Genomic DNA, 19,468 nt, shown 5'->3' on the forward strand with positions numbered 1-19,468 from the left:
TCTCTTCTGGGGTCCCCTGCTGGCACTCCTTGCTCCTCCTGCTTTCTGACCACCCCCTTGCAAGCCGCTTGCTAGGGGGTGTTAGTTGTGCGTACTCGCTCCATTGACATACATCGAAGCTTTGTCCCCACTCTTCCATCATAGGACTTGATTGTTCTATTGTTCTAAACATCTATTGTTTAGGAATGTAAATCCATCAGTATTACAATCGTGTATATACAGAGTTTTGAAGCAGTACCTTTTCAACCGACGCATTTTGGAGTCAATTAAACTCCTTCCTCAGGGGTAGTGTATGCTTTAAATAGTTATTAAACACTGTATTGGCTGACTTGACATTGCATAAAAATTGTGATTGAAAACAGCGAAAATGACAAAGTCTGTCTGCCCAGTATGCTCTTGATTCCAAATTGAACAAACACCTATGTGTTGGAGATGATATAAACAGGTAGAAGTGTTTTTTTTTTACTCCACCAAGAGCATATATATATGTTGTTCTCTTCAAAAAGAAAAGAAAAGCCCAGCTTGGATGTTACCGGCCTGAACAGCTACTTGATCCGATTCACTCTCATGTCATCTATCAATATATACACCTATGAACATCAACTTTTGAGCCTTCTTCAGGATTTGCCTCTCGGCCTCAGTGGAGCCTCAAGCATTTGGTTTACGCCCACATTTCCTGGGCTTTTCTTTTCTTTTTGAAGAGAACAACATATATATACTCTTGGAGTACAAAAACCCACTTCTACCTGTTTACATCATCTCCAACACATAGATGTTTGTTCAATTTGGAATCAAGAGCATACTGGGCAGACAGACTTTGTCATTTTCGCTGTTTTCAATCACAATTTTTATGCAATGTCAAGTCAGCCAATACAGTGTTTAATAACTATTTAAAGCATACACTACCCCTGAGGAAGGAGTTTAATTGACTCCAAAATGCGTCGGTTGAAAAAGTACTGCTTCAAAACTCTGTATATACACGATTGTAATACTGATGGATTTACATTCCTAAACAATAGATGTTATAGTTGTTATATTTTATTATGTTAATTGAATAAATTATATTTGTACCAAGTATACCTCTTTTATAATTGCTACATGTGCTTGAAAGTCCACCACTAGGGGACCCCCTTTGCTGTTATGTATGTATGCATATCTCAGGATTACTCTTGGTAATCAACACTACTTCAGTGATAGAATCTTCTAGGTCTGGTGTCGTGCGGCTTCCCTTCTGCATAGTAACCACAGGGGTTGCTTGCTCTCCTCTGATGAAGTCACGTGACGTGACGATACGCGCCAGGATTGGAGCACAGGAACTGTCACAGACTGACGATAGGATACGAGCTTGGCGCTCGTGGATGTTTTTTTTACTATAGCCTTCTGGTAAATGCAAGTGTACCATGTTGTCTTTAACCTAATAAACTGATTTATATACGGGATCACGCTATGTGCACTCTCTTCCAAAACTCCACATATATTCATCCCATCGTGACGAGCATTGAGGAAACGGGGACAGTTTGAAGACATTTGAGGTATACGAATTCTGCGTTTGTTGGTATATACCATCCTGCACACCCACCACCCGAATCGCCTGAACTACTGGATGGGACCCTTGCCTGCTGGTGATTTGTTACTGGATTACAAGCTGTTGTCTTGCAGCAGTAGGGGAGCTGCTTGCGAGCACAGAGGTGTCCCCACTGAAGACCTTTTTCCCTTCCCTGTGGCTTGTGGACTTGCCTTTTTGGAACTGATGACTCATTGTTTGAGCACTTTGTACTACAAGGTGGTGGGACTGTTCACCATTTATTTATTTTCTTGGAGTCACTAATAAGAATTTGCTGAGTATTTTTTATGTGCTAATATGATACTAGCCCTCATGCACATGGACTTTGTTTGATTTATACATATTTTTTATGTGCTAGTATGATACTAGCCCTCATGCACATGGACTTTGTTTGATTTATATATTTTTATTTGGTTCCATTATTTTTTTGTACCCACACTGTATTTGTCACTCATTTCATAGTTTTTTTATACGTTTTAGGCAATTTTGTTTCTTCAGTTTATTCGGATTTAGTGCTCATGAGATTGCACTTTATTTATACTTTTATATTTTGTATCATTTTTTCATTTTGCCTTTTGGAATTGATGACTCATTGTTTGAGCACTTTGTACTACAAGGCGGTGGGACTGTTCACCATTTATTTATTTACTTGGAGTCACCATTAAGTATTTGCTGAGTTACCACATATGTGCTAGTATGATACTAGCCCTTTTGCACTGAGATTTTTCTTTTGATATGCAATTGCTGAGTTACCACATATGTGTTAGTATGATACTAGCCCTTTTGCACTGAGATTTTTCTTTTCTTCTGTTTTAGTATTTACAATAATTTTTATGTGCTAGTATGATACTAGCCCTCATGCTCATTATACCTTTATATTTTGTATAATTTTTTCATTTTTCATTCACCTCTCTATACATTTGAGCTAGCCCCTTCCCCTTCCTCTTCCTTCCTTCCCCCTTTTTATCACAGCGCAATCACCACTTACTTTATTCACACCACTTTTGTCTGTTTGGATCAGCCATTTAGGTGTTGCAGCAGTGCCCCTTAGCATAGGTATTTCTGACAGTGCAGGAGTTTCTTCATTATTTATCCATTTGCTCTGCACTGCCGCATAATCACTGAATATCTTGTATATTTTTTTTCTTAATAGATACTGATGCATTCTTTGGGTGGGGTGGAGTTTCTTGGTAGTAAGGTCACAATCTCCACCTCATCCAATCAGGGCCATGTTTAGCTGCCTGTCCCATTGATGTAAATTCATGACCAATATGAAATCCGTGTGGGTGCCTGTCTGCGTTTGGGACCACATAGCTGCACCCACATGGATGTCCTATTGAGACACTGCAGCCCTCTGTGCAGCCTAATTGAAATCAGTGGGACTGCTTGCATGGAAAAACCTATGCATCCTCATGTGAGTAAACACCTTCACAAGCATACTGCATGTGCGAGGCCTAGTAAATCAATAATTGTAGCAGTGCCGATTACTACAGTAATTTGCAGCATCCACAGAGATCTCTCAGGTATGATGTCAGGTCCTGGACTTGAACCTGGGAACTCTGCTGTGTCTGACAATGACTCTTCTCGCTGAGCTACCTCAGATGCTGGACAGTGCCCTGTCTGATCCATTGGGCAACCCTGCCTTGGGCCTTGACTTCTGCTGAACCTTGAACTCTTTGCTCCTCTTATGAACTTCCTGATTTAAGCCATGTCTCTGCACTCCCTGTTTGCCAGATTATTGTGCTCTCTCCAGTCAGTATCTCGCTCCTGCTGCCGTCAATATTTTACTACCACTCGTTATCGACCCTTCGCTTGTTCCTCGACTACACTTCTGTGTAACTAATTGGTCTTCAGCCTGATCCCTGATCCTGACAGATGAGCAATTCTTGTGGAGAACTAATTCTGTTTGGACATGTCAGGGGCCAAACTTGAGGCCCTTTTGTATTTACTGGGTTGATCAGCACAGGTCTAGGATGACTCCAAGTATTGTCAAATTAACCCATGCTGATGCTGCTATATTTGGCCTGGACAACTAGGCATCAGGGATGTCTGGTCATATAAGTGTTAGATCCCTCTTGTTATAGAAGAGCACAAAATGCATGCTTAGAATCTGGAAGGCTTAATATTTTAATTTAGGTAAAACTTAAAATTTTGCTATATATTTCCTAAAAAGTCCTAACTACAGATTTTCAAAAGTTGGGAATCAGTGCAGTTGATTACTTGTATTGTGAACCATCCCTGTTGTTTTGTTGTACACTGTGTACTTCCTTTGCAAATAGCTGCAATATTCACATGGGTAAACCAGCATTCAGTGTATTTTTATTTATTTCAGGTACTTGTATAATGCCAATTTTATGCAGTGCTTTACATTAATTTTGTACATTCACATCAGTCCCTGCCCTCAAGGAGCTTACAATCTAAGTGTAAATACTTGTTTTGCAGGTTCTTTGCTTTGACATCACTCAGAGTTGTATTTTTGGCAGCATTTGGTCTGATGATCCTTATCTGTGCGGATCAATGGAAGAACAGAATCTGGCCTAAATTGGGAGGTGAGACATTGAGAAGATTGATGCAGCATTGCTGTGCTTTCTGTAAAGGTTTTCTAAAGGTTATAAAAAATGTAATTTTGTTATTTCCAATGTTTGTATCTATACAACAATATATGGTGCAGCAAAGCCTATTTGTTCTCTTCCCAATCTCCTCAGTAGCTCCAGTTAAATTTGAGAAAATAAAAAAAAATATGGTGTGTAGCAGAGTGAGAGGTAGCCAGGAAAAGTCTAGCTTGGTACACCATAGATACAAATAACTCTAACCCCTAATCCTAACCCTAACCTAACCTTAAATTTAACCCCTTACCCTAACGGAAAAAATAAAATAAAAAAATTAATAATAATGAAAAAATAAAAAGCTAATGGAAAAACTAAAAGCTGAAAAACCTAGCAACAGATAAGTCTTCTCTATTGGATATGAAAAAAAATGTCAAAGCTCAAAAACGCTGTATAAAACCGCGCAAGAAAAAAAACGCTCCGATGCTACGCTCAGTTGTGAATGCTGCCTAAGGGTTCATGTACGCTATAGCTTCTAAACTCTAGTTTAGGAGCTTTTGGCTTTTTTTTTTTGGCCAAAGCTGCTAAACGCAACTTTTTAAAAGCCTTTGTGTCAATGCACACATAGGCTTTTACCTGAGTTTAGGAGCTGCTGCGGTTAGGTGAGGTTCAGTCTCCCTCTACTGCACGCAAAAGAATCGTTTTGACCGCTGGCAGCAAATCGTGGTAAAATTGCGGGAAAATTTTGCTGCATTATTACGTTATCCCGCAGCCGGCTGTCAAAGTAGGCTATGTGTATATGAAGCCTTAGCGTGGTCAGTTTTTAGTAGGAAAGCTAAGGGAATGGCATGGGTTTTCACACAAAGGAAGCTATACAAAGATAATAGGATACTTTTTCAGGGCCAGTTCACAACACATGCAATCCAGTGCATTTTTGTTCTGCATCAAAAACGCATGGAAAATAGGTTATTTTGTTTCCAATGGCATAGTTCACACCAGTGTGGTCAGTTTCAGGGCTTTTCAGTTCCAGAAAAAAAAAGTAAAACATGCTGCGTTTTTCCTGCACTGGAACACAGTAAAATGCATCAAAAACGCACTGGAATGCATGGGAGTGCATCGGACCCTAGTATAGTAAAATAAAAAAGCACCTGGAATGCTTCAAAAACGCATTAAAAACGTGCATGCAGAAACTCTTCCGGAATGGATCTGGAGTGCGTTTTTGTGGTGTGAACCAGCTTTCTTAAAAAGTACATGGTACAGCAGATACATATCAGGAATATGAAATGTTGGGGTAACAAACACTTTAATTGTAAGGTCAAAAAATTGAGGTGAGAGCACAAACTACACTATAGAAGAGGGTTAGGCAACCTTTTGAGCACAGTGTGCCGAAAAATGTTTTCAAAGTAATTGAGCGTGCCGATTTTATACCAAAAAAAGTCAACTTTACACTCTCAATCACAGGATGTTTTATAAAGTAAATGCTGTAAACTACTTTAGTAAGAAATTAACATCCTGCACTCTTGCGCCTCAGATCAGCCCCAATGCCTGCAACTCCACACCTCAGATGAGCCCCAATTCATGCACCTTCACACCTCAGATCATTGTGCCCCCCTGCAAATCTGTTTCACCACTTTACCTCCCTGCTCATCTGCCCCACCACTGTAACCCCCTGTACATCTGCAACCACCACTGTACCCACTTACTCATCTGCCTCACCACTGCAACACCCTGCACATCTGCCCCACCTCTGTACTACCCTGCACATCTGCTTCACCTCTGTACCCCCCTGCTCATCTGTCCCACCACTGTAGCCCCATGTACATCTGCCCCACCACTGTACCACCCTGCTCTTTTGTCCCACCACTGTAACCCCCTGCTCATCTGCCCCACCAATGTTCCGCCTTTCTCATCTGCCCCACCAATGTTCCGCCTTTCTCATCTGCCCCACGACTTTTCCTCCTGCACACTTGTACCACCTCTGTTACCCCTGCTCTTCTGCCCCATCACTCTAACCCCCTGCTCATGTGCTCCACCAATGTACCTCCTTTCTCCTCTGCCCCAACACTGAACCCCCCCGCTCATCTTTCCCACCACTGTAACCCCCTTGCCCCATCAATGTACCCCTTTTATCATCTGCCCCACCACTGTACCTCCCTGCACATCTGCTCCACCGCCGTATCCCCATGCTCTTCTGTCTCACTACTGAATCACCTTTGCATCTGTCCTAACACTGAACCCATCTGCTCATCTACCGCACCACTGTAACCTGCTTTCTCATCTACGCCACCAACGTGCCTCCTGCACATCTGTCTCACCTCGGCTCTTCTGCCCCACCACTGTAATCCCCTGCTCATCTGCCCCGCCAATACACCACCTTTCACATCTACCCCACTGCTCTACCCCCCTGCTCATCTGGCCCAACACTGAACCCCCCTGCTCATCTGGCCCAACACTGAACCCCCCTGCTCATCTGGCCCAACACTGAACCCCCCTGCTCATCTGGGCCAATACTGAACCCCCCTGCTCATCTGGCCCAATACTGAACCCCCCTGCTCATCTGGCCCAACACTGAACCCCCCTCCCCCTGCTCTTCTGTCCCACTGTTTTGAACCCTCCCTCTCATCTTTCACCACTGTACCTCCCTACACATCTGTCCCACTGCTGTACCCTCCTGCTCATTTTCCCTAACCACTGTTCCCCACTGCTCATCTGCTCCACCACTGTATCCTCTTCTCATCTATGATATGCGTCATATGCAGAGTGGTGAAAGGAAGCAGAGGTGACACATCTACCTGTCCTGGCACTCTCATCCTGCTGATCCACCTCTCGCATCCACCCCATGTGCTTGTATGTGATGTCACATACAAGCATATGGAATGGATGCGCAATAATGACCTCAGTTCAGGGGGCATTTTCTGAATGCAGTGGGCCTGTGAGCAGGATGATTAGTTGGGCCCCCGCAGCTGAGAAAAAGTGGTTGGGTGTGATTTTCATTGCGCTGAATACTGGCTGTGGCTTAAAGGGACACAGAGTGCAGGGGTTCAGTAGTAAGTGACACAAAGGTTCAGGAATAATTTCAACAAAGTTCCCAGAAGCTCAACAGTAATTCCACAAACTATCACCTGATTGTGGTTTTCTCAATCACAGTGAAATCCCTTCTTTCTGAAATTGGTAGTGGCAACCAAGCGAGTCATCTTCCTCCAGATGGTGGGCGGGGCTTTAGCAGTGGCCAAGACAATAGCCCTCCTCCTCCTGGAAACAGGGACTGCCCCCCAGCAGAACTTCACCCGATCTCTTCCCCATCACAAAAGCTGACAATCGTAGGGTTTAAGGTTGAACTGGATGGACTTGTGTCTTTTTTCAACCTGACTATGAAACTATGTAGCTACAGCAAAGTTAGAGAACCAAACAATGTTTCCCATCTTTTACAATGTGTGGGGGGCACAGTGCCTCCCCCTCAGAACGGGTGTGGCATGGGGAATTCTGATATTGGAATGCATTAGTGTTTCACTGACACTTCCCTGCGCTGCTCTGTTAAAGGGGAGGGAGTCAAGTGCCGGCAAAAGAGGCTTCACGTGCCGCTTGTGGCAACAGTGCCAGGGGTTGCCTACCCCTACTATAGAATAAAGCATAGAAGAAAAATGTCACACAATACAAAGTACTTTAACCCCTTCACGCCAACGTAACGCATATATGCAGCCTTCTACTTCAAGTAGTTGTACCCCGGTATCGTTTTTTAGAGCCGACGGTCGGCTTTCTTGTAGTGCTGTACGATTCTGGATAAAATAAGAATCATAATTTTTTTTTTTGCTAAGAATAAAGATCACAATTACCTCACGATTCAAGAACTTTTTTTATTGTAACCACTAGCCGACCAGCTGCCGTCATTATACGGCGGCAGATTGGCTGTACGGCGGCCCTTTAAACGGCCTTAGCAGGCGCGCGCTTCCACGTGACGTAGGAGCTGATGCATGTGCCTGGCGGCCGCAATGTCCGCCGCGCAAATGCGATCACTTCCGAGAGAGAGAGAACGGGTGGATCTATCAATGTAAACAGACAGATCCCCATTCTGTCAGTGAGAGGAGAGAGATCTGCTGTTTCTAGTGATTAGAAACAGCCATGTCTCTCTACTCCCAGTCACTACATTGCCCCCATAGTTAGAAACACCTCCCTTGGACACACTTAACCCCTTGATCACCCCCTAGTGTTAACCCCTTTCCTGCCAGTTACATTTATACAGTAATCAGTGGCTATTTTTAGCTGTAATCACTGTATAAATGTCAGTGGTCCCAAAAAAGTGTCCGATCTGTCCGCTGCAATGCCGCAGTCCCGCTAAAAATCGCAGATCGTCGCAATTACTAGTAAAAAAAAAATGGCATAAACCTATCCCCTATTTTGTAGACGCTTTAACTTTTGCGTAAATCCAAAAATATCTCTCAGACCACTCGTTCATCAAAGGAGAAGGGGAACCAAGCGGCACTAGCAACAGCAGCTGCAGCTAAGTTGGAAAGGTACGCACATACCCCTACACCATCTCCAGCTAAGGGTAATCAGCAACCCCAAGAGAAAACACAGACGGGAGGTACCGGGGACAGAAAGAGTCTAGGTAAAATGTCAGCAACACTGCCCGCCAATACTAAAATAGTGCGCAAAAAAAGCCCAGAGAGAGATCTCCTGGGAAAAGCTACCAAAGTCACCCCTGATTTAAGTATAACCAGTGAACTAGAGCCCACGTTAAAAGATGTACTAAGTGCAGTAAATTCTTGTAAGGGATCATTGAGTAATCTGTGTGATCAGATAAGGGGCCTCAAGGAAGAGCTATGCATTATGAGCCAAGAACTTCAAAAAACAGTTGAGAGAACAACTATCCTGGAGGAGAGGCTAAGCCAAGTCGAAGATATTTTACACCCAATGAGGCAAGAGTTTAAAACACTGCAAGCCCAGTTGGGCACATATAAATCTAAAATGGATGAAATGGAAAATAGACGCGCAGACACAATGTGAGGGTATTGGGCCTCCCGGAGAGAAGCGAGGGCTCCTGCCCTGTAGAGTTTATGGAGAAGTAGCTCAAGGAAGATTTTGGGGCAGAGACTTTTTCCCATCTCTTTGCCATCGAGAGGGCTCATAGAGTGCCTACCAGAGCTACTCTATCAGGAGGTTGCCCTAGACCAATGATTATGAAATTGTTCAGCTACAAGGATAAGGTGACATTGATGCAAAAATCCAGAGAAATGGGGGACATTTTTTTACAATGGAGTCAGAATTTCACTGTACCCAGATTATTCTCCGGACTTACAAAAGCGAAGGGCAGGATTCATGGACATTAAGCACAGCCTACGGAACTATAAAATTCCATACGCATTGCTGTATCCAGCGCGTCTGCGTATAGTGGTTTTAGGGGCAACCCATTTTTTTTATTCTGTTGGAGGGGTTACAAAGTGGCTCGAAGATAACAAAAAGAAATTATAGAGCTAGAGCATGAAGAAGTTAAATAACCAATGTTAAATGTGTTTTTTTTTTTTTTTTTTTTTTAAAGCATTGGTTGAACTATTTTTTTTTTTTATTTGAGGATGGTAGCTGGGGGGGGGGGGGGGGGATGGTTGGTGAAAGACATTAATGAGAGATGGGATATGGTTGTATGTTAACGTTTTTCTGGCAACATTGATACAATTGGGTAAAGGGAAAGGAGGGAGGGTAGGGCAAGTAATAAAGGATAAGGAAGATTACTCACAATTACGCTGGGTGGTGGAGTATTGGGTTGAAGGGGTAAGAAAGGTCACACTGTATGCCCCCAGGGCTAGCCTAGTTAGGCAAATGGGGAGGGTGGAGGGGTTATTTAAGGGTAAGGAAGTAATTGAGGCTCAATGAACAGTAGGATAGAGTGGTAAGGAGGCAAAAGCGAGCAGTAGGGGAAGGGTAGGTATGTGTCACATTGCACAAAAGCAAGGGGTGGGGAGAGGAAAAAAAAATAGAGCACACACGTTTAAGTCACTCACCCTTATTAAAGAAGAGAAAAGAAATTTCAAAAGGAGTTGGAGGACAGGGAACAGGAAACAAGGGTTTTCTTTTCTTGCTCTCCCTTTTTTTCACAACATTATCATTGATTGTAGTTTTGGAGGTCACAGCTGAATTAAAACAAATGACACGCTGTCTGGTAGAAGGACAGGAACACTCGATAGGCTGGGTTTGGCAAAAGGGTTTGTTTTATTTACTGTTACTTATTGTTGCTGCCTTTAGGCCACCTCCTCTTTCAGTTCTAATTCTTTCTTTTTTTTTTTTGTGCTGTGGTTTTTTTTTTCTCTTCTTATTTGTTTTTTTTTCCTTTCAAATGTCGTTTAGAACCTTGGGAATAAGCTTATGGAACATTAGGGGAATGGGTGATCCCATCAAAAAAGCTACTGTATTTTTGGAACTAGAATCCTATGGTGCCGAACTGATATGCCTGCAGGAAACACATTTAACCAATGATTCTAAATCACTAATCCAGAACAAGAAATTTCACACAAAATTTCATTCAGTTTACACCTCCTATTCTAGGGGAGTGAGCATATCGGTTAAGAAAGGGGTATTATTTTCCTGCAGGGATGTTAGAATAGACACATTAGGTTGGTATATCTTTTTGCATTGTTTAATAGAGGGTAAACCACTCGTGATAGCAAACTTGTATATTCCTCCCCCATTTAAGATGGAGATTTTGTATCGATTGTTAGAGTTTGTGGAGGACAAAGCTAATACCCCGGTTATAGTGGTGGGGGATTTTAACGCGGTGCTCAATAATAGTCTGGATAGGTTTCCACCAGGGGCTCGGGCGGAAAGGGCGCCAGAAGGACGGTTAGTCCAGTTCCTCGAGGTGATTGGATGGTGTGACTTATGGAGATCCCGTAATCCAAATGACCGGCAATATTCTTGCTTTTCGGGGTCACACCATAAACTCTCTCACATCGATATGGCCATAGGCAATAGCGAAGCACAATGCCTAATAAATAAAGTACCGGCCAAGAGGGATATCAGATCACTCGCCCCTGACATTAACAGTAAACGTACATGACAGACATATCCAGAGAATGTGGACAATAAACCCAATATGGATGGAGATAATAGGGGACACAGGAGAAATAACTGTAAGATTAAAGGAGTTTGTAGAACATAATACAGGATCACTGTCGGAGGGGGTGGTTTGGGACTCCTTAAAAGCATTCCTAAGGGGGCTCTTAATCCAACAGGTAACAAAGGCAAAAAAGAAATCAAGGGCACAGGAAGAGCACATTAGAAAAGAGGTGATCGAGTCAGAGAGACAATACGTGACAGACCCAAGTCCAGAGAAGCAGGAGATATGGTTTAAGAAGCAACAGGAGTATAAAATGGAAATAATTTGGAAAAACTAAAATAGGAGACTCTTCCAGAGGCAAAAGTGCTTTGGAGAAGGGAAAAAAGTGGGTTGTATGTTGGCACTTTTAGCCAAGACTAATTCTCCCTCTTCAACAATTTCTATGATCAGGACATCAAGCGGCGAAATCTCGTCTGATCCTCTCATGATTACGGAGACATTTTTTGAATTTTATAGTGAGCTATATAAGTCACAACGGCGTTCAGAATGGGGAGAGATGGATAGATTTCTAGAGGGTGCTGAACTGCCGACTCTTTCGGCAAATGATAGAAACAGGTTGGAATCCCCCATAGCCTTGGAGGAACTGAAGCAAGCAGTGGCGGATATGTCCAATCAGAAATCCCCGGGCCCAGATGGGTTGCCCTTAGAAACCTACAAATACTATGGGGAGGTGCTACTCCCAGGGGGTAGATTGCCCTCTTCTATGTTAGAAACCAACTAAGTATTAATACAGAAAGAAGGGAAAGACCAACTTGACACATCCTCCTACAGACCGATATCATTGTTATGCTCTGACATCAAAATTTTACCAAAGTATTGGCAATTAGGTTAAATAAATGTATTTCAAAACTTGTACACCCGGACCAGTCAGGGTTTATCCCTAACGGGTTTACCAGCGTAAACATCAGAAGGGCATATATGAACCTCCAGGCCCCAGTAGAGAATAAGGGTTCTAGGGCTGTTTTGTCCTTGGACACAGCCAAGGCATTTGACAGCCTAGAATGGGGGTATCTCTGGTGGGTACTGGAGAGATTTGGTTTTGGCCCTTCATTTATTGGATGGTTGAAAACATTTTACAATCACCCAAGTGCTAGATTAAAAATCAACAATGAATACTCAGAAAGGCTTCCTCTTGAGAGAGGGACGAGGCAGGGGTGTCCGTTATCACCCCTGTTGTTCGCCCTGGCAATGGAGCCATTTGCAGAAGCAGTGAGATGTTTGACCGGACTGCAGGGATTCAAGAGAAAATGCGGGGAAGAAAGGATAGCATTATATGCTGATGATGTTCTATGTTTTCTGGGTGACACGGGGCCTTCTTTAGAAAAAGCGATGCAGTTGGTGGAGGGGTTCGGGAGGTTTTCGGGCCTGGTAATCAACTGGGAGAAGTCAATGCTACTGCCGATTGACTCAATTACTAGCACCCCCTCAAGTGGAATATCCAGGCTAAAAGTAACAGAGAAGATTAAATATCTTGATATAGTTTTGTCAAATGATCCTAACCAATATATTGGGGATAATTTAGTCCCACTTCTAGCAAAATTTAAAAGGAAAAGTGACATCTGGTGTCGACTTCCTCTGTCTGTGGCGGGGCGAGTCAACTTGGTCAAAATGATATGGATGCCACAGTTACTGTACATACTTCACAACTCCCCAGTTTGGATTGGGAGGAAATGGTTCCTAAGAGTACACACCCTCTTTAGGGAGTTAATATAGAAGAAAGGGCAGGCCAGGATCAGTTTACAAACCTTGCAGCGATCCACTAGAGAAGGGGGAATGGCCGTCCCCCACCCATATAGTTACTATCTGGCTGCTCAATTGCAGCAAATAGGGGATGGGGGATCCCGGGAGGGGCGAATGCCAGTGGTAAAATTATGTTACAGGGCAATCCACATAAATCTCTAGTGGAAGCATTAGAGGCAGGTTCGCTTCAGTGCTAGCTGCCAACATATAAATTAGTTACTAAAGTTTGGCAGTCAGTTAAGAGAACTATCGGGTATAGGGGAGTTACCGAATTTTCACCCATCTGGCATAATAAGCATCTGCAGGAACTATTAACTATAGAAAAAATAAGACATGGGAAAGCCATGGAATATACAGGTTAATCCATCTGTTCGACGGCAATAATTTAAAATCTTTTTGCTGAGTTGAGACAAGAATATGGAATCCCAAACAAAACATTCTACTGCTACTTACAGATCAGACACTCCTTGGACAGTCAGTTCAGGGACTGTCCATTGGAATGGTGCAAGATACCGCTTCTTAATAAAATAAGTAGGGCAGACATCAACAAAGGTTTAATAGCGGCGACATATGGGCAAATAACAGACAGAATTAATACGCTGGAAACATCCTCTGGTACCAGGGAAAGATGGGAGGCTGATGTGGGGGAGATAGCAGAGGATCAGTGGAAAAGGATTCTGGAATTCGTTCCACTGGTGTCGGTCTCTCCATCGCAATAAGCTTCACATCTCTTGCTGCTACACAGAGCTTACTAGGAGGAAGGTTTAGCTAAATCAAGAGAAACACGGGGAAGGAAGAAAGGAAAGAAATGTAAAATAGCCTCGAACAACTGTTGTAACTAAGGCATAATATAAATCAGTCTTATGCCCCGTACACACGGTCGGATTTTCCGATGGAAAATGTCCGATCGGAGCGTGTTGTCGGAAATTCCGACCGTGTGTGGGCTCCATCGGACATTTTCCATCGGATTTTCCGACACACAAAGTTGGACAGCAGGAGATAAAATTTTCCGACAACAAAATCCGATCGCGTCAATTCTGACCGTGTGTGGCCTGTTCCGACGTACAAAGTGCCACGCATGCTCAGAAGAAATTCCGAGACGGGACAGCTCATTCTGGTAAACTTAGCGTTCGCAATGGATACAGCACTTTCGTCACGCTGCAATGTTAAAAATGGTTTAATACAGCGCACTCTCTTCTTCTTTATAATGTGACAAGAATGAAGTAGTTTTGCTGCTCATATTCACACACACTTCTCACAAAGTTTTATTTGTGTTTTTTTTAGTGGGATTCCCTGAATATATTGTTATTAGTTGTCACATCTGACAGTTTTATATTATTTATTTATTTTTTATTTTTTTGGATTTTCAGCCTTTTTTTTCTTTAATGTTTGTATTTTTTCCAAGGCTGATCTTTGTTTTTTTTTTTTTATTTTTACTCCAGAATATTTTTGTGTGTGTTTTGTGTGTCAAGTTACCCCAACACCGTTGATATCTTGTATTATTTAATCTCAAGGAGATTGTTTGGTGTTGGTGTCCCTTGTTCATTTCACATTGTATATTTGAAATGTACCTGAATCCTCACAAACAAACTGTCCTTTTTGAAGTAAAACACATAGGAGAGTAGAATTCAAAACAAAAATCCTTTATTAAGGGATCAGAACCAAACAAAGAGGAAGGCAACACTGGATCAACAGGAGAAATTAGCAAAGCCTGGGACCCCCACGGCAGACATCAATTCTTCAACATCAAAATTGGTGGCCTGAGGAGTCCATATGTAAGGGAGGGCAGTCTGGTCCAGAATTCGCAGAGATCCGGATAGCAGCAGATGACATCTGTGTCCCCAGGCTGTGGTACCACAAGAGGCTGCATTTTTTTGGCCGACCAGACTGAACTCAGGGCAATCACTGTCTGGTCTTCCTTCCACGCTTCCTTCCGGGCTGTGGCTGTGCAGTTGGAGATGTGGCAGGAGGAGGAGTAGGACCTGGAGGAGGAGGAGGACTGGGAGGACCTGGAGGAGAGGGGGGACGAGTAGGAGGACCTGCAGGAGGAGGACCATCCCAAAGGTGTGTCTGAGGTGTCATTTGGCCCCTCATACCTTTCTCAAGAGCCTCCAATATGAGGGCCTCACACATGACTTGTTGGCCCTCCTCCATCCTCTGCATTTTATATGCAATGAAGGCAGCAATGTTCTCCTCCATGGTGTGGGGTGCTCCCAGGACCTCTGTAGCCCTCCAAAAGAATCCTATAGCAGCCTCCTCTAGGGCACTCCTCCTACTGCCACTTTCTCTTTTCAGGGGGGGTGGAGGGACCTGCAGATCAGCCAGCCGGCTCGGCCCGGCCACCTCCTGGCTGAGACTTCCCTGTGTATGAAAAAGGGACATGGTTGTAATGTTTTGCATCATCAATCCCAATCCTAAATTAGTACTCCCAACTAACATCTAGTTAACATCATTGATTGGACAAGCAGAAATATTTAGAGGAATGCTATACCTGGCTCAATCTGGGCTCCTCCACATGTGGCCTGGAAGGCCCAGGTTGGGCGTCAGAAGCCTCAGCCGGGGGGGAAGGAAGCGTGAAAGGAAGACTGGAGAGGGATGACCTGGGTTCAGTCTGGCCTGCCAGAAAATGTAGCCTGTCGTAGTAAAACATCCTGGGGACATAGATGTCATCTGCTGCTCCGGATCTCTGTGAATCCAGGACCTTCTTGCGCTCCCTTAGATATGTGCTCCTCAGGCAACCAATTAATATCTTTAAATAGGTGATGTCTGCCGTGGGGATCACCTGCTTCACAATTTCACACAATTGCTCCAGTGCTGCCTTCCTCTTTGCTTGGTTCTTGAAATGGGGGTGTTTAATCTCCCACAGACAGGGCAGCTCCCTTAGCATCTCTAGGAATACTGACATGAAGTCATTATCTTTGAGTAGCATATCCATGTTCACTGCAAGACACAACACAAGACAAAGCCTAATGTCAGACAAAACTCTCCTTATCTTGTTACAATATGGCCTCAATCTAGAAGCAGTATAGGCACAAGTTTGTCTCTTACCTTCGTTCTTACGATCGGCGCGTCCAATGCTCCTTCCTCCGCTCACAGATCGTACGTAATACGCACGCGTGTTACGCTTTATACACACTGCGCATGCGTGTAACTCCGCCCGCCCCTGACGTTCTTTCTAGTCTATTCCCCGCCCCTTTTCGTTCGGCGCAGTGGGTGAAGAGCATGATGGCGGAGTTAGAGCAGGTGTGTGCTAATTATAGCAACGAGGAGGAGGAGGAGGAAAGCCCGGATCCGGACACGTCCCGATCAAGAAGGAGACGTTTTAAGGCCACTAATATGTCCTTTGGGGAGATGTTGGAGATGGTGGACATCATGAGGAAGTCCGACTATGACGGAAAGTATGGGCCTTACCCCAACCCCAACATCAGGAAGGCCAAGATCATGGCGAAAGTGGTCAAAAGCCTTCACAGGAATTTCGGGGTACGAAGATCGAAAGATCAGCTCAGGAAGCGGTGGTCGGACCTGAAGTTGAGAGAGCCAGAGCAGTACCGAAAGATCCGGAGAGTGCTGCAAAAAAGTAAGTAGTTGTGCTGTGTTCCTATTCTTTTTGTCTTTATTACGTTCGTGCTGCTCCATGTGCTTTTATTAATTGTAACGTTTAAAAGGGCAACTTTAATGTTCATGGGCCCATTATTCGTTCCTATCAAACATTTTTCTTTCGGCCTCTAGAACACCATTGTTTAGGCCATATGCATTTTCCTACTTTTTTTTGGGCCTACTTGCCAAATATTTGTGTAGATGGGTTTGTTACTAGAATGAAATGCCAACTAGATTGTGTGTAAGGAGAGGACACTGAGCAGCTGTTTTCACATCTGGACACTGGAGCACTAGTGTGGGACCCCAGAACACCATTTTTATTAGGGGGCCACACAGGTGCTCCAGTGTATACTATAGGGGGGTCTCCATCTGTGAAGCTTGTACTAAACAGGTAAAGTATTGCAGCTTGACAAAGGGCAAAAAAAAAAAAGACATCTTTGAACTCGGCTAAAATAGACAATTGTACCCCACTTCCAAGCAATGTTTCCTATTTCTAGTTCTGCCATCAAATATCTGTGTGCTAATTATACCATTTTTGTTTTACATAGGGGAGAAAAGACTCGGAGGACACCCCTCATCCGAGGAGACCAGAGACCCCCCACCTGGAAGAAGGTGAAATACCGCCAAACGAAGAAGAGCAGGAGGAAGAAGAAGATGTGGTGGAGATTGGCACCACAACAGGTGAGTGTCTGCGACCACAGGCTCAGGTAAAAGAGATGGATGGTGGCAGATTTTTGAGACCTGATTTTTTTTTTTCTTTCTCTCTTTAGGTGATCGTGATGTGAGGGATAGAGAACGCTTTACTTCAGAAAGTGCCCAGATCCTGATCGGGGAGATCATGGGGTGTAATGCCGAACTGCAAAACATGCAGCAAAAAATCAATGATGTTATTAAAAAAAATAATAACATCATTGATGTTTTGGGGCGAATTTAAAACCCCACAAAATCACTTTTTGGATTGTGGTCCAATCTTTTAAATTTTTTTGCAATGTTTTGAAAAGCCAAATTTGGAGGATGCACACAGTGTGCCAACATGTGCTATCTGCCATCACGGGAGATCAATGGACGCGTTTTGGGGGTGCAACCCCTTCCTCAATTATAAAGTCGCGTTGAGGAAGGACTTGCTCCCCCAAAACATGTCCCTTGATCCCCCCTGATGGCAGATAGCACATGTTGACATTCGTAAATTGGTGTGCATCTTCCAAATTTGGCTTTTCCAGGGGTGATTTCCCCCCATCTGAACGCTATATCAAACCCAGTTCCTAAATACTGTTGTCTGATATAGCCTTCAGGTTTTACCTAATGTGAACTTTGTAAGTTCAAGTTTTTTGGCTTTCTTATTGGTTTTACACAGGCCTGTTTTATCTGAAATGGACATTTTGAATTTTGCTAATGCTACTGCAAAAATTGTTATACAACAAACATGTTGGTTTGTTTTAAAAACCTTTGGTAAATGCACATGTGATTGTGCAGGTATAAAAAAGTGGCTTACTCAAGAATGTGTGGATTATTGTCTCAACACTACAACACTTTTGGGGTGATGTAATAGCTGTTTTATGCAAAAATGGGGGTTATTTCCTAAGGGCAAATCCTCTTTGCACTACAAGTGCAGTTTCAGTGCAGTTGCAGGTGCACTTGTAGTGAAATGTGTTTTTGCATTTAGGAAATACCAGCCAACAGTGCTTTGTATAAGGTTACCCAATCACAACATTTTCTGCACTCAAAACATTTATGTCAGGGTCAGCTAAAACAAACACAAGCAGTAAATGTCCACAAAGAATTTCTTTTTTTTTTTTATTATAAAAAGGCTTCACATATTGTCTGGCATATTGATAGCCCCCCTACCCGCAAAGAACTCCAGGTAGCCTAACCGGACATCACGGGCACTCAGGGAGGGCAAGCCAGGACGGCCACTTTCAAGCGCCGTCAGTGTGGTTTGATGTAGGATTCCGGCCTCAGGCCCAACTGAGCCAGCATAGTTGGCCGAATGTTTCCGTAAAAAGTTATGGAGAACACAGCACGCAAGTATTATATGGTTCAGTGTATACTCCGCCATATGGATAGGTGTCAGAAATAGGCGGAACCGGCTGGCCAGGATTCCAAATGTGTTCTCCACCACTCTTCGGGCTCTGGCCAGCCGGTAATTAAAAACCCTCTGTTCCGGGGTGAGGGTCCTCATTGGGAATGGCCGCTTTAGGTGGTCCCCCAGCGCAAATGCTTCATCAGCAATGAACACAAATGGGAGTCCTTCCACATTGTCCTCTGGAGCTGGCAAGTCCAAGCTGCCATTCTGGAGATGCCTGTAGAACTCCGTCTGGGCGATGACTCCACCATCGGACATCCGGCCATTCTTCCCCACGTCCACATACAAGAAGTCGTAATTAGCCGACACCACCGCCAACATCACTATACTATTAAACCCCTTGTAATTATAATAGTACGACCCCGAGTTGGGTGGTGGGACGATGTGGACGTGTTTCCCATCAATTGCCCCTCCGCAGTTAGGAAAGTCCCACCGCTCGGCAAAGTGGGAGGCCACAGTCTGTCATTCCTGTGGCGTGGAAGGAAACTGTTGAGGAAAAAACAATAAACATTACTATTTTTACTCTGAAACATGGCAAGCAGATTAGACACAAACATTATGGGGCAACCTCCAGATAGCATTTATTAAGGGGAATTTAACAACATCAAAGTATAAGGTACACCTATCATATTCCCCCTCCCCCCCCCTCTCATGGGCCATTTCTAACATTATAGGGGGTGTGTGGAAATCTTGGACAGGTAACCCTCTTCACTTCATTGAGAGATGAATGCCTAAATAATGGGGATTACTTGGAACAGCCCCTCCTTAGTTACACTATTGGCAGACCACTGGACAGGTAAGAAGGGTCTGAATACAAAGATATAAATACA

At 43.7% G+C, this 19,468-nt stretch overlaps 1 protein-coding gene across 2 annotated transcripts in view; it reads left to right on the plus strand.

Moving 5' to 3' along the window:
* Window positions 1–19,468, plus strand: part of RETREG3 (reticulophagy regulator family member 3) — a 947,700-nt gene that overhangs the window by 89,097 nt on the left and 839,135 nt on the right. For both annotated transcript variants that reach the window (XM_073608287.1, XM_073608289.1), the window contains one exon: window positions 4,007–4,113. In XM_073608287.1, coding sequence (XP_073464388.1) covers window positions 4,007–4,113 — 107 coding nt within the window. The remainder of the gene's footprint in view (window positions 1–4,006; window positions 4,114–19,468) is intronic.

The sequence above is a fragment of the Aquarana catesbeiana genome, linkage group LG12 (assembly GCF_042186555.1).
Source record: "Aquarana catesbeiana isolate 2022-GZ linkage group LG12, ASM4218655v1, whole genome shotgun sequence".
NCBI lineage: Eukaryota > Metazoa > Chordata > Amphibia > Anura > Ranidae > Aquarana > Aquarana catesbeiana.